This window comes from Eleutherodactylus coqui, chromosome 1, assembly GCF_035609145.1.
Source record: "Eleutherodactylus coqui strain aEleCoq1 chromosome 1, aEleCoq1.hap1, whole genome shotgun sequence".
NCBI classification, from domain to species: Eukaryota; Metazoa; Chordata; class Amphibia; order Anura; family Eleutherodactylidae; genus Eleutherodactylus; species Eleutherodactylus coqui.
In genome coordinates this window covers 86,125,438-86,141,359 of record NC_089837.1, presented here as the reverse complement: position 1 = coordinate 86,141,359, position 15,922 = coordinate 86,125,438, and the positions used below count along the sequence as shown (strand labels likewise).

General features: G+C 48.6%; 1 protein-coding gene across 4 annotated transcripts in view; it reads right to left on the bottom strand.

The window, feature by feature from the left end:
• Positions 1-15,922, bottom strand: part of UGGT1 (UDP-glucose glycoprotein glucosyltransferase 1) — an 82,469-nt gene that overhangs the window by 3,877 nt on the left and 62,670 nt on the right. For all 4 annotated transcript variants that reach the window (XM_066597877.1, XM_066597905.1, XM_066597886.1 and 1 more), the window contains 7 exons: positions 15,029-15,133; positions 13,887-13,971; positions 10,885-11,067; positions 9,147-9,307; positions 8,918-9,032; positions 1,144-1,260; positions 833-998 (listed from right to left, as the gene is read on the bottom strand). In XM_066597877.1, the coding sequence (XP_066453974.1) occupies positions 833-998; positions 1,144-1,260; positions 8,918-9,032; positions 9,147-9,307; positions 10,885-11,067; positions 13,887-13,971; positions 15,029-15,133 (932 nt within the window). The remainder of the gene's footprint in view (positions 1-832; positions 999-1,143; positions 1,261-8,917; positions 9,033-9,146; positions 9,308-10,884; positions 11,068-13,886; positions 13,972-15,028; positions 15,134-15,922) is intronic.

Genomic DNA, 15,922 nt, shown 5'->3' with positions numbered 1-15,922 from the left:
GACAGTTCCCCCGGCCTAGCGACAGCCCCCCCCGGCCTAGCGACAGCCCCCCCCCGGCCTAGCGACAGCCCCCCCCGGCCTAGCGACAGCCCCCCCCCGGCCTAGCGACAGCCCCCCCCGGCCTAGCGACAGCCCCCCCCCGGCCTAGCGACAGTTCCCCCGGCCTACCGACAGTTCCCCCGGCCTAGCGACAGTTCCCCCGGCCTAGCGACAGCCCCCCCCGGCCTAGCGACAGCCCCCCCCCGGCCTAGCGACAGCCCCCCCCGGCCTAGCGACAGCCCCCCCGGCCTAGCGACAGCCCCCCCCCCCCCCCCCCCGGCCCATCACTTACCTGGGCGGCTGGGCGGCTTCTCGGCTGGGCTGCTCTGCACCTTCCTCTAACAGAGGATGGTACAGAATGGCCGCTCCAGCGCGCTCCCGAGCAGTGACAGCTCGTCTGCGCATGCGCAGAAGAGCTGTAGCGGCGAGCACACTGAAGCGGCTCGTGCTGAAAGGAGAAGACCGGACTGCGCAAGCGCGTCTAAAAAAGCAAGCTGCCAGCGAATTTAGACGGAACCATGGAGACGAGGACGCTAGCAACGGAGCAGGTAAGTGAATAACTTCTGTATGGCTCATATTTAATGCACAATGTACATTACAAAGTGCATTAATATGGCCATACAGAAGTGTATAACCCCACTTGCTGCCGCGAGACTACCCCTTTAAGTATACAACTGGTGCAAAAGGAAATATTTTAAAAAGGGATTTGCCCTGAGGCTGTAATGTATTTAGTATCCTTTATACATAACATGCAGTGTCTGATCTGTTGCCTTATGTATACACAGTAAGTTACCTGGTGTAATTGGTGGCCTAATGACATTTGGCTGATCCACCTGAGCACCAGAAGACTCTAGAAATCGACTATACAACCTCTTGATTTCCTGGTCATAGTCTTGCCATTCTGGTACAATACGTACTGCTGCTTCTAACTTTGGCTCCTTGGTCATGGGGTTGTTGCACTATAAATCAGAACAAATGAACGACACATCTGAAGTAGTAAATAAGGTATGGTGCGGACATGACAGACAACAGATATTACTCCGACGGAGAAGCCATGTAACATTAATCATCTGCTTCCTTCAACAGAAACCAAAAACCACTCACCAGGTCTATAGTTTTGGCTTTTTTCTTGGACGTATCATCGCACCACGTCTCACACCACAACCACTCCTGTGGAAGGGATTTGATAGGCACTTGGTGTATCATGTTATTTGGCAAATCCTGTAAAAAGAGAGAAGAAAAACAAATTACGAAAAAGTACAGAAACGTCAACTGTGTCAACCGATTGGTGCTTCATGGAGATATAACCAAAACAGATTGAATGATCATCCTCCTGTTCTAAGATATTATTTACTACCACGACCCATAGTAGAAGGAAAAGTTATGCCACTTGCTAATATACTTTGCGTTTCAAATTCTCACTATTTCAAGAGGGGCTGCATGACAATTAATACAGATAAGACCACCAGAACACAACACAAGCCACTGATTGCTAGCGAGTCTGGCTCATCAAGAGATTGTCCAAAAATGTAAACTTTTATTCCCTATCCATAGAGCAGTGTCCAACTGCTGGAACCCCCACTGATCAGAAGAACGTGAGTATTGGGTCCATCCACATGAATGTAGCTGCAGCCAAGCACAAGGACTGCCATTCCATTTATCTCTATGCAAAATGGAAGATAGAATACCTCTGCATGCTGGAAGGCAGCATTCCTGCAAGTCAATGTCAGACTTTTTATACAAGTCTTATAACAATGACTGAATAACCATACACAGACATCTGTTTTGGGGCAGCTGCCCCTTATCAGTAATCAGAAGGTTTTTGGCTTGGCTAGTGAGAGGCCTATAGTCTTCCACAGGAGGGATCATTAGTGGAATCCTTACCTATGTCAGATACGTGCGGATGTGGATGACGGGAAGTCCTGCTTAATATATCAATGATAGTCTTGCAATTTAGTAAGTTTTAGTATAGCCCGTGACGGAGTGTGTGGCCATTCCGGTCCAGGGGCCGAATGAGTTGGGGCAGGGGGCGGACCAGTAGACAGATCGCTGGTAGCCTCTCTGGATGGAAAGCAGTTTAGACTATCCACATGAAAATGTGTTGCTACAGCAAGAGCATTCAAAGTACATGGCTTTCTGCCCTAGGGTCAGACATGGTGCGACTGCAATAGCCCTACTGCTAGACCGGACAGAGATAAGAACAGCTATCTGCCAAGCAGAGCTTACCCCCAGATGGTCAGTTTAGGCTGAGAGAAGACCACACAAGCTATACCCGCGGTCTTCAGCTCTGTGTCCCCCAATGACACAGAAGAGAAGTACAGATCATCCACAGCAAAACGGATATTTTTGGTATAACTTACCGTAAAATCTCTTTCTCGTCACGTTCATTGGGGGACACAGCCAGACCATGGGATATAGCCACTGCCACTAGGAGGCGACACTAAGCACAAGTGTTAGCTCCTCCCACCAGGCTATATCTCCCCTGCAGGCACTCAGCTAATTAGTTTGTATGCAAGCAGTAGGAGTAACCAGTGGGAGTACACAAGAAAATATTTACATTTTTACGTAAACCAACACATACCAGTAACTTCTGGATAATTATACCGTCATCTGTGACCCGAGAACAAAGGGCTCCAACCATGCTATCTATAAAGAAATAAATTCATGGGAGGGTGCTGTGTCACCCAATGAACGTGACGAGAAAGAGATTTTACGGTAAGTTATACCAAAAATATCCGTTTCTCGTCCGTATCATTGGGGGACCCAGCCAGACCATGGGACGTTCAAAAGCCGTCCCGAAAAAAATAGGGTGGGTTATTAACCAAATGGTCCCCAGCAGTCAGGGGACAGCCGCCTGTAGAGCCCTTCTACCCAGTGCGGCATCCGCTGATGCATATGTATGGACCCTATAAAAGTTTGCAAATGTATGCAAGGACGTCCAAGTAGCCGCCTTGCATACCTGTAATGCCGAGGCTCCGTGGTGAACCGCCCAGGAAGCCCCCACCGCCCGTGTGGAATGGGCAGTTATCTGAAATCGAGGCGACCCCCCCCTTGGCTCGGTAAGCCTCTGCCACTAACGTTCGGATCCACCTTGAGATGGTCACCTTCGAGGCCGCCGATCCCTTACGCGGTCCATCTGGGATTACGAACAGGGCCTCTGTCTTCCGGAAGTCTTTGGTTCTTGCAACATAAATTCGCAAGGCCCTTACCAGATCCAGTCGGTGCAGCGCTCTCTCTCGCGCATGCACCGGTGCTGGACAAAAAGATGGAAGTACAATATCTTCGTTAAGATGAAATGCTGATACTACCTTTGGTAAGAAACCTGGGACTGGTCTCAATACCACCTTGTCCTGGTGAAATGTGAGGAAGGGGGGTTCGACCGACAGGGCGGCTAATTCGGATACCCTCCGTATCGATGTGATCGCCACCAAAAAGACCACTTTCCAGTATAGAAGCCTCAGAGGTATATCTCGGAGTGGCTCAAAAGGGTGTAATAGTAACGCATCCAGCACCTAATTAAGATCCCATGCTGGAGTGGGCGGTCTGAACGGGGGTGACGTGTGCGCAACCCCTTGAAGAAAAGTCAGCACCGCTAATTTATTAGCGATCGGTCTCTGAAAAAGGACTGAAAGAGCCGACACCTGGCCCTTTAGTGAGCCTAGTTTCAGCCCCAATTCCAGTCCCGCCTGTAGGAACGCTAGGATGTTTGCCAGTGAGAAACGCATAGGGTCGAGGTGGCGGTCCTCACGCCAGCTGAAGAAGCGTCTCCAGACGCGATAATAAATTTTTGATGATGCCGGTTTCCTGGCTTGGATCATAGGTCGGATGACTGCCTTCGTGAAGCCCTGTTTCTTTAGTATCGCGGTCTTAACGGCCAAGCCGTCAAAGGAAGGGACCCTGAATTCGGGTGGAAGATAGGTCCTTGTGATAGTAGATCCTCCCAGTCTGGGAGCGGCCATGGAGCGTCGGCCAACAGCTCTATTATGTCTGGATACCACGCTTGCCTCAGCCAATCTGGTGCGACCAAGATTGCTGGTCCCCCTTCCTTCTTGATCCTCTTTAATATTCTCGGAATGAGTGGAAGAGGAGGGAATACGTACGGCAGTCTGAATCCTGCCCACGAGATCACCAGGGCGTCCACTGCTATCGCCTGAGGATCTCGCGAACGTGCCACGAAGGGAAGAACCCTGTAATTTAACCTGGACGCCATCATATCTACGTCCGGGGTGCCCCAGTGCTGACATATCGCCTGAAAGACCTCCGGATGTAGCTGCCACTCGCCGGGGTCCACTGTCCTTCGACTGAGAAAATCTACCACCCAGTTTTCTACCCCTGGGATGTGGATTGCTGATATGGACTGTAGATGTTTCTCCGCCCAGCTAAGTATGCCGGATACTTCCGCCATTGCTCCCGCACTTCTTGTGCCCCCCTGACGATTGACGTATGCCACTGTTGTGGCATTGTCTGTCCGGATTTTTACGTCCTTCTTGTTGAGCAGTGGACGAAAGTACTGTAGTGCCCGTCGGATGGCCTGCAGCTCCAGGATGTTTATTGGGAGTCTTGCCTCTTCTTGTGACCACACCCCCTGGGTGGAGCGTCCCTCCAGAGTTCCGCCCCAGCCGTAACAACTGGCATCCGTGGTCAGTATCCTCCACCGTCCTGGAAGCAGTGACCGCCCCCTTTGGATTCTCTTGTAACATGTCCACCATCTTAGAGCGAGTTTAACCAGCGGCGTTATGGTGACCCGCTGATCGAACATCCACTGTGACTTGTTCCAGCGTAATAGGATGAAATGTTGGAACTCCCTGGAATGAAACTGCGCGAATGGTATAGCATCGAAGGAGGCTACCATCAGGCCTAACACCCTCACGCAACACCTGATGGTTGTCTGCCTCCCCCGAAGTAGGGGACGCACCTCGCTGACCAGTGGTACTGCCTTCGTTTGCGGTAGGCGAATCTGGTGTTTCTTGGTGTCAAACACCATCCCCAGAAACTCCAATTGCTGGGTTGGTACTAGGCAAGATTTCTCATGGTTGATGATCCAACCAAATTCTTCTAGTGTCTGAAGCGTGATGCGCAGACTCTCCGCATTGCCTTCCCGATCCGGAGCCTTCAGCAGTATATCGTCCAGGTAAGGGATGGCCATCACCCCTCTTGAATGGAGCAGTGCCATTACCGCTGCCAGAACCTTTGTGAAGACTCTTGGAGATGTCGAGAGTCCGAACGGCAGTGCTACGAACTGGAAATGGCTCCCCTGGACTTCGAAGCGTAGAAATTGCTGGTGAGATTCGCAAATCGGAATATGCAGGTACGCGTCCCTGATATTCACTGATGACAGGAACTCCCCCGGTTCGATGGACGCTATCACTGACTTGAGAGACTGCATCCTTAAGTGTTTTGCTCTGACGTAGTAATTTAGCCGCCGTAGGTCGAGGACTGCCATCCTTCTTGGGGACTATGAAGAGACTTGAATAAAAACCCCTTCTGCGCTGACAAGACGGCACAGGCCTCACTACCCCCTGTGCCAGTAGCTGTTTTATTGCCTGGTGCAGCTGTGTTGCTTTCTCTGGATCCCTTGGTACTCTGGACCTGAGGAATTGATCCTGTGGCAGGGTGGAGAATTCGATGGCGTACCCCCACAAGACGATCTCCTGTACCCAGGCGTCGGTCACGTGGGTAAACCAAACCTCCTGGAACCGGAGGAGTCTGCCCCCCATCCTGTAGATAGAGGGTGGGGGCAGACCCTCATGCCGACACTCCTGTCCTTGCACCCTTGGGTGCTTTTGAACGAGATCGCCAGGCCGGCCTGGATTTAAAGGAGGGACCCTTCCTTTGCTCCGCTGGGCCCTTCTTGACTGGGCCCACTGCCCTGTTGTGGGCCGGGACGTAAATTGCCGAAAGGAACGAAAAAAGGGCTTCTTCCTAGATGCCGTTTTCCCCTTTCGTCCAGCCCCTTGCAGGAGTCAAGCACTCTTCCCGCCCGTAGCGTCCTTAATCAGGTCGTCCATCTTGGGGCCAAACAGTCTCTTGCCCTCGAAGGGCAGTTTTGTCAGCACTCCCTTAGAAGCTGCATCTGCTGAGCATCCTTTCAGCCATAGCGTCCTCCGTGTAGCCATGGAGGCAGCCGATGCGCGGGCTACGAATTTGGCTGTGTCTAAATTTGCCGCGCAGACGAATTTTCCTGCCTGAATAATATTTTCCGTGACATCCAACAGCTTGCTCGGTGGGACGCCTGCCAAAATATCCTTGCGCAGCTGTTTTGCCCATGCCACGGACGCCTTGCTCACCCAAGCTGAAGCGAAGGTGGGCCGCAAGGCAGAGCCCGCCGCCTGAAACGTTGTTTTTGCCAAGGCATCAAGTTTTCTGTCCTGCGAGTCGGTTAGGACTGCAACCTCAGCGGACGGTAACGCCGTGTTCTTCGTAAAGCGTGATACTGGTGGGTCCACTATTGGAGGTACCAACCACTTCTTGACTAGGTCCTCTGGGAACGGATACGCAACATCCCAGGATTTACCCGGCTGTCTGAAGCGCTTGTCCAGACTCTCCCATTCTTTCTCCAGGACCTCATCAAAATCCTGATGGGAATGGAACATTTGCCTGGAGCGCTTCTGCCGTTTAAATGATACGGTAGCTGGTGGAACCTCTACCGGGGTCTCAGCTACCTGTAGCGTCCTTCACTGCTACCACCAAGCTGTCCATTAAAGTGGCCAGTCTGGACACCTGTTCCTCGTCTAGGTCAGATAGTGAAGACACAGCTGACCCTTCCTCCTCCTCCGGCCCGCTACTTCCCCCTGAAAAAACATGCGGGGGTTGGACCTGGGATGCAGCCTGAGATGTTGAGGAGCACGAGGCCCGCGCGGGGTCCGGATGAGATCGCCTTGCTGTATACCTAGACTGCCGAGAGGATTCCCTGGACCTATGATATGTTCGGGAGGATTCCCTGGAACCATGAGAGGCGTGAAACGACTCCCTAGAGTGGCGCGACCTAGAGGACCTGGATGACTTTCTGGAGTGGCGAGACCTGTGAGAAATCTCTTCAGGGCTGCGGGATCTACGCCTCTTATGTGACCTTCCCCATACATGCTCCGGGGAGGACGCCTCCGACTCCAAGCGGCGTAATATCGCCGCAGATGAACTGGCTAGGCTTGAAACCGCTGCGGCCAGGGATCTAGCCCATTCAGGCTCGGTTACCTGCTCCACAGGGGCGGCGGGGGGCACCGGGGTCCCTGGAGTCGATCGCACTGGGGTACAGGCTACACAGCGGGATTCCGACTGACCGCATGGGAACCTGGCGCTGCATAATGCGCACGCATAAAATTTTGCCCTCCCCATGGCCTGACTGGAACCCTCTGGTCTGGGGTCAGACATATCGTACTCCACCCACCCAATGGGTAACCGCAAGAGGGTGGTGGGGGTGGGGGTAGGGTGTCTCCTTGTACTGCTATAAGCGAGTACCTGCAGGGGGAAAGCCACAGGGGAGTGCTGCCTTAGCAGGGCTTACCCTGTCCTGCGGCTGTCCTGGCCCAGCTGGAGCTTCTGAGTCCTAGTGGCAGACACGAGTTTCTCTGCGGGCACGAGCGCTGGAAACGGACGCCGCTGGAGACGGTCGTTCGCAGATGACAGGTGCTGCTGACGACTGGCGCTGGTTGTGACGACTGGCGCTGGTTGTGATGACTGGTGCTGCTTGAGACGACTGGCGCTGCTGCGCTGAGGCCTGATGCTTGAAGCTTGCAGAAAGCTGGAAGCAACTTGCTGGAAGCAACTGCCGGGGCAGATGCAGAAGCAGCTCACTCGGGTAGCAGGTCCTCCAAGATCAGAGGATACTGCTGACTGGCACTGTGAGCGGCCATCTTCTCCATTGGCCGCCTCCTTAAATCTCCCGCGCGGCCGTAGTGGGCGTGGCCTGCCCCGGAAGTCCGGCTGCGTCACCGGAAGTGCCGTGTACGCCACACTCAGGCGTCCCCGAGGTCGGCGCCCCGCCCCCCAAGGCGTTGCGTCTCTCTCTCGCCTGCTGCCACCCCTCCCGGCGTCCTTGCTCTCCAGTCGCGCCTACTCCTGCGGTCTGAGCCGCGCGCACCCGTGCCGTCATGCCTTGGCCGGTAAGCCTTCAGCCATACACTCCCCCCCCTCCCCACTGTGCCCAGAAGGGGACCCCTGAGGGGGTTTCTCACAGCCCACCTCCCCCCCCCCGGGAGGACAGGAAAGCCAGGGAAAAGCCCCGACTCCTCGTATTCCCGTCACACTCTCGAGTCTGCCTCCTGCAGACACTAAGCTAAAAACTAATTAGCTTAGTGCCTGCAGGGGGGATATAGCCTGGTGGGAGGAGCTAACACTTGTGCTTAGTGTCGCCTCCTAGTGGCAGTGGCTATATCCCATGGTCTGGCTGGGTCCCCCAATGATACGGACGAGAAATACGCAACAAATCTCCAACAGTAGCCCTGCATTTTTTAAAGCAGATTGTACACAAAGAAGAGCTGCAGATTTTTTTGTAGAGAAACTCTGCAACAAATCCTCCCCATGTGAACGTGACCTAAGGGTGCATTCACATGTGGCGGATTTGCTGCGGATTTTCCGAGGAGGAAAAATTTGCAGCAAACTTCATCCCTTCAAATGAAAGAGTGCTGCTCCAGACCAAAATCCGCTAGTATGAACACACCCTAAGAAATGAAAGCTGCACTGTAATTGTTTGCTATGGGCAAGAAAGATCATTTTGAACAGATCTAATCAGCGAGAATCTAATGATTTATTGCTCATCGTTTGGTTACTGCACGTTTACACCTAAAAAGTATTGCGCAAAACAGTCAACTTAATGATTATTTGCATGATAATTGTGCCATGTAAAAGGGCCTTAAGACGTGTAATATTAATAGCCTACTACCTGGTCAAGATTGGAAAGACTGTTGGGATCTTGGCTTAGTCCTTGATATTGTCCTCTTAGTCGATCTCCTGCAGCTATTTTCCTGAATTTCTTCAAATCAACAACATACAAAGCACTGGGGAGAAAAACAGAGTATTAAGGTCAGTGTCCCCTTTGCTTATATCACATATACTATATCAGCCATGCAACCCTAAAGGCATGGAAATCAACCATGTAAAGAAATGGTTACCTAATGTGGTACTTCCGTCCAGACAAGTGACTGGCCCAGTAACCGGACCTCCAAAAGCGATACCCATCCATCTCCCTTCGGCTATCGCAGAATGGAGTGTATCCATATGGGGCGCCATCCAAATTGAAATCTCTCAACTCCTTCAGGTCAGTGCGCACAATCTAAGGCAAAGAGACGTCATCACCTTCTAGGTATACAGTTTTGCATCATAGTAATAATAGGTTGAGCAGGGCTCATATTTATGATAAGTATGGTGGGAAAACCACTGTCAAGATCACAGCCTGAAGAAACTACTGTAATCCTTAGTTTAAAAGTATATTCACCCTTCAGACATTAGCAGTTTAACCACACAATGCACCATAATTATCTGATAGATGGTAGGTACTCCACATCTGGAATCCCAACCTATTGGGAGAACAGGATCTCCTGCCCCACCCGACCCCCTACCCCCCCATTCAACAAGTCAAGGTGACCACATGAAGTTGATGAAGAAGTGGAGAGCTGGGAGTACACATCTGAAGATCTTTCGATTAAAGCCTTTGGGAGTTTCTGAAACAGCCGCGCGCACTCTCAAGACACAGCTCCAGTACCTTGGCTCTCCCAATAGGTCGGGGTCTCAGATTACATTGCACATAGTGTTTTATAGAATAAACCACATGAAATGCCATAGGCAAATCCACTACATATTTACTACAGGATCCACGCCAGAAATTTGAGCTTGGCACTTGGACTTCTGGCATAGATCTGTATCAGGATTAGCCTCAAAAGAGCCCTACATATACTCTCCTACAAAAAGTAATTGGATACCTGAGCAAGTATCAAAAGTACTATTTATTTCCATATGTTAATACTTAGTGGGGCTCCTTTGGCTCCAATGACGACATATATTCTCTGTGGCATACTTTATATTATTGTCTGATAGACTTCAGCTGGTATTTCCCTCCATACATCCAGCAAACATCTGGTGGGTTATCTTAAAGACGTTGGACACTGTTCATATTTCCTGACCCGAATGTTCCAGTTGGTCCCAAAGACGTTCAGTAGGGTTCAGGTCGGGACTCTGTGCAGTCAGTCCAACTGTAGAACATCCACATCCTCAAACCAACATAAAGCAGTGTTGGATTTGTGCAAAGGCAAATTGTAATTTGGAAGTATGGCCGGCGATTCTCATGGTGCCCTATTAACTTTTGGCACAACACACTCAGGCTAAAGATGTTCCCGGGCATCTTAGACACCCAGCTACCTCCATCTGATAGGAAGATGGAGTAGCATAATTCGTCAATCCATAGAACGTTCTTCCATTGCTCAACTGTCAAATTATGATGCTCCTTTCACCATTGTATAGAACTTGCCAGACACTTTCAGGATGAATGGAGGGAAATACCAGCTGAAGTCTATCAGACATTAGTATAAAGAATGCCAGGGAGAGTATCCAATGTTACTAAGGCCATAGGAAGCCATACTAAGTATTTTTATATGCAAATAAATAATACTTTTGATTCTTGCTCAGTCGTCCAATTACTTTTGGCAGCATAGTGTATTCTCACGGACAAAAGTCCAAGCAAACATGTTTCACACAGTGTGCACAGGGCTATGGAAACCTCACACACATGCATGGAATGCAGAATATTTGAAGATTTTGGCGTAGAATCTACGTACAATCATGAACATTTCATAATGGACCCTAAAATGCTCATTAACGAACAGCTTTATGTCCCTTCATGTGGTTTTGACTTACCTGATCCGCATCTACAAAGAGGATTTTATCCACAGCCAGTGGGAAAAGTACATCTAGAAAAAGGATTTTGTACCCCCAAATTATCCTTTGCTTCTCAGTTTGTTGGTGCAGCCAACGGGGCCACTTGTACTGGACCAATTCATACTGGAAGTTGTATTGCTTCGCCATGTAAGGGATAAAGTTCTGTAAGAGTTAAATCATATGGTGGATTAGTGGAAAACTGTTCGCAAAAATCCCATCATTACGGAACAATAACTGCCCGGCGGGGGGCTGTGTACATAACCTGCAAGGAATAATTATGTCTTATGGCACTTGGGAGCAGAAAGCAGCATGGATATTTGTGACATGTAAGAAAACACTGCTCTGCCCCAATTAATGCAAATCTATAACCAGTTATGGAACACTATTTCCCCTACGGCGTCCAAAACTGGGGTGCCTCATGTCGCTTCTCTTAAAATAAAGCTTGTTCATCAGAAACGGCATGGCTTATTTGTTTATTCAAAGCAATTTAATGGTGATAACAGGAAAGAGCTGGCAGTGAAAATGAATTGGAAGCAGCCGAGGCAATCATTACTCCTAATGACAGCGTAAAATAGTTGGGGCATATTAAATATGATGTATTTACTGTTAAACAGCTGTCGTTTTTTTCAGATTGGTAGATTACTGGAAGATGGCCACGAGAAGAAAAAATGGATTACGTGTTTGTGCTCCACATCGGGCGGCCCGCCATCCTCCCCGTATCCAGGAGCTCCGACAGCTTTATACTTAATCATTTTGTACTACACTAAGAAAAAACTGTCCCCATAGACTGACGGTTATACATAGAGAAGTAGCGCTACATAGGCACCACTCATCTCTTCTGCAGAAGAGCTTTGTGATAGATCACTTTTATGCAAAATTCCTTCTCCTGTGCCATCCACTGATGGAAATGGAGGGCTGCCATTCTCTAGAGAAAGCGTCTTTATTTGTATTATACAGTACTATGACTGAGCTGCTGCAGACCTTCTTTATGGAAAGGATAAGGACTTTTCATATTGCTGGACTGGAAACACCACAGTTTCTCCTCAAAAGGAGATTCTGCAGCAGCTGAGATGGGTATTATATGGAATAACCGACCCTCGCTTTACCAACTAAGAATATCGGTATTTGCCCTGGATTTCTGTGACCTGTGTAAAGGCACTTCTGCTATGGACTTGCACTTTTGGTATGGTCACAAAACATATTGGTGACTGCTAATATTTTATCATTTAGAGTGGTGGGCAGCCATTACCCTATATATAATAGAATACTGTGAGGAGTAGTAGTGCCAACCGGTAAAATAATACAGAAGTATGCTGAGAAGTTATAGCACAAATTGTCTCATATATTTATTACTTAAAAATCAACCATATTTCTCGTTAGTGTCATTGGGGAACACAGTGAAGACCTCAGGGGTAGCTAGGAGGTAGACACTAGGCAAAAGAAAAGTTAACTTCCCCTGCAGGCACTAAGCTAAATACATTTTAGCTTAGTGGCCATAGAAGGTAGACCTTAGTTTTGCAGATCTTCCAGATTTTGGAATTTCCTCTAGTTTTTGGTTCACAGGGTGACAGAATTCCCCTATTACCCTACTGAGATGAGACATAAGGGTCGCTTTAATCTCCCTGCGTGTTCACTTTCTCCTAAAGGCCAGCGCAAGTCCCCTCGTTAAAGTTCCCTGGGCTCCCCTTACCACCAAAGAGAGGTGAGGTAAGGCAAGGGATCATGCTGGACATCTCTTTCACTGGATGTGACACCTTCCACGATTGTCACTCTAAGGCCTCATGTCCACGGGCACGCACGGATTCCAAGTGCAGAATCCTGCAGCGGATTCCACTCGTGCCTGCAGCCATGGACATTTTTTCACCTGTTCAGAAGCGGTGCTGGTCTTCTCCGTCCTTCTGCACTGCAGAGTGCGTGAGAGCGCTGGCCAGCATGCTGCGCAGTGCATTATTATTTTTTTAAATTTTCTGCTTTTCCGCAAATCCGCGGCATGTCCACAGTGTCAGCTGCGAGTGTCCTGCAGATTGGACGGCTTCCATTGACTTCAATGGGAAATGGAGCATGCTACAATTTTTATACCATGCGTGCAATCCAGTAGCCGAGATAAAATAACATCCGCAGGTATTTAATTAACTGTTTGGCATTTTTTTAAAATGGGAAAGTGGCCTGTCCCATTTACTATAGTGTTCGCCAGAACTTGGCATAAAATGATAGTAAAAATCTATGCAAGTCCTTAGACTACAGTGATTTCATTCTGGCACATGAACTGGCCAGACATGGGTCTCCTAATATCTGGTGTACATTACACTTTACTTGATCGGGAAATTAAACACCCGTCTAAAGGTCACTCAGTTGTTGCTAGTCGTTCCATTTCAGCTAACACATAAGGAATGACTGCTGAGCTACTTCTCACTCAGTGTAAACAGGAATCGCTCAATCTATTACTGTGAATGGAGATGGGTGGCCGGAATATTTCGCAACTCTCTCCGCCTCAATTCACTTGAATGACCGCCGCTCCTGCTTTTGTGCCCGACAGTCATACCATGTAAAGATACCTTAAGTAAATTCCGCTAGTATCTTGATGTATAGTCAATACTCAATGAACATCTCATTGATATGGAAACCTGTAGGTTCTTGATTTTAATAGGGGTTGTCTGGGACTTTTACTATTGTTGCCCTACCCTCAGTATAGGCCATCAATACTTGATCAGCAGGGGGTCTGCCACTAGGGATCTCCACCGATCAGCTGGTCGTGGGGCCCGCTGTCAGTGCAGATAGCGCTGCTAAAATTGCAGTGGTCTAGTTTGGAACTGCAGGGATAGCTCTGATTGAATTCAATGGGAGCTGTGCCTGTAGTACCAAACCAGGCTGCTGCAATAGAGGCAGCGCTATATCAATAGTTAAAGTCCCAGACAACCCTTTAAGTATGAGTTTGTGGCATTTCTACTTCAAACTAACCCTCACAGCAAAAGTATACAAACCTTAAAAGTAGGGGACAGATAATTTTTCAAAAACCAAAACTTCACCGGTGTCTTTGTATTCTTCAGTACAGATAACATCATTATTCTGTGGGCGCAGAGAAAGAGTTCAAAACACCAAACAATTTTAGCATCACACTTTTATGCCAATGGGAGATCTTACAATGCCTCAGCAGCGCCACCTAGTAGAAAGTAGCTTTCCTATAGGTCAAATGTCTGAAATTTCCTAGAAGAGCAATGCATGGCAGTCTCCACAAGGAGAAACTGTACCCTTTCACATTTTCATGAATGTACTATTATCATGCAGCCCCTATCATGTGCCTAGGGGCTCCTGCACACTTGCGTTTTTCTTGCGTGTTTTTTCACGTGATTGTCAATGGGACGTTCTAATGTTAAAAACGCATTGCACAAAAATTGCTAAACACAAACTTGTGATGTGTTTTTAACATTAGAAAGTCCCAGTGACAATCGGGTGAAAAAAACGTAGCGATATCGCGTGAGAAAAACACAAGTGTGCAGGAGCCCTAACAGACCAAGTTGCTGATGACCAGGATGTACAATTTGCTATCATCTCTTTATCTACATGCTGTCCATCAGTATATCAGATACTATCAGATATCAGTACTAAAGGCTGGTTTACACAAGTTGATGATTGTTCAAAGATCGCTCGAACAACAGTTTTGAGTGACGGCTTTGAGCGATCATTTTGCATAAACTATTAAGTAGCTACTCAGCTACTGAAGTACCAATTAAGTGTGCAAATGAAGCCTTCACTGAATGCAGTTAATAGCCCGAGGCTATCAGCACTACCAGTGGAGAACTGCTGATAAGAGTGAAGGATGATTTTGTAGGTTAGACTGAATTCAACGATCAGCTAGCAGTGCCCGAAAAGCGCATGATGGGCACGCGTTTAGACGCACCAATGATAGCTAAAACGATCGCCGATTAGTGATTTTTTTAGTGATTATCGGCTGGTGTAAATGGGCCTTAACTTTATATGTGTGCAGTTGTATAGTAGCCTGATGCAGGTCAAAACAACACTCTTTTGGCCTCCATTGATGAATGGGGTATATGGATACATCCACTGTACAGTCTGTGCATACAATAAATTGGACACTGAAAATGCAGTGTGAATACAGCCTTACCTGAGGAAGCGTTCATACAAGTGTCCGGAGGCCAGGGAGAAAATATTAATGACATCTTCTTTTTCTTGTTTCACCTCCTCCTGTTTCTGCCCTCCTGTCAGTCCCCTGATGAGAAGCAGCATATGATAGTCACACTGCTCACCCAACATCAACTCATAAACTTGTTCATCCGATTCCAATAGGCAGCGAACAGCGAGTCCTCCATATGGCCTATTCTTCCCTACAACCTGCCTCCCCTTCATAAATTCTATGAGTGGCATGTGGAGAATACTGCAGAGCCCGCTAGTAAGGCATATGAGAAAAGAATAAGAATCATGCATAACTTTTCCCTTTGTTTTAAACCCTCAGGACCCCCTTCTATAAGCCAACAAGCAGCAACTTTGGCAGCCCCCGTCTATCCACGCATGACATGTAATCACATATTTCCCTTCTTGCAGTGGGAATGAGCAGCTGATGGTAATTTCGTGGAGCTAGACAGCTTTTGTTTTAATTGTGTTATCTGTACTCAAGTCTGGATTGCCTCACCTACACATGCAGATTGACAGTTTTCCCTGTATACAATCTCATGTCAATTAGTGCACAGGCGGTGAAAGCCACTCTGATAGGGGTTGTTCAGCTTTAAATTCAATGGGAGCTGTGCCTGCAATACCAACCATGGTTCAAGCAAAGTGTACAGAGAAGTCTGCTTCTTGCTCCATCCACTGTAACAGTGGCCCCCACTTATTGACTGTTCGCCTGGCCACTGTTATAGTATACGGAGCCAGAAGTACAGATTTGCAGGGGCCCAGCAAACAGCTGAAAGGTGGCTGACCAAGAAATGGACCACACTGATCAACTACTGACAACCTATCCTGGGGATAAGTCATCAATAGTTCATAGGTGAACAACCTCTTT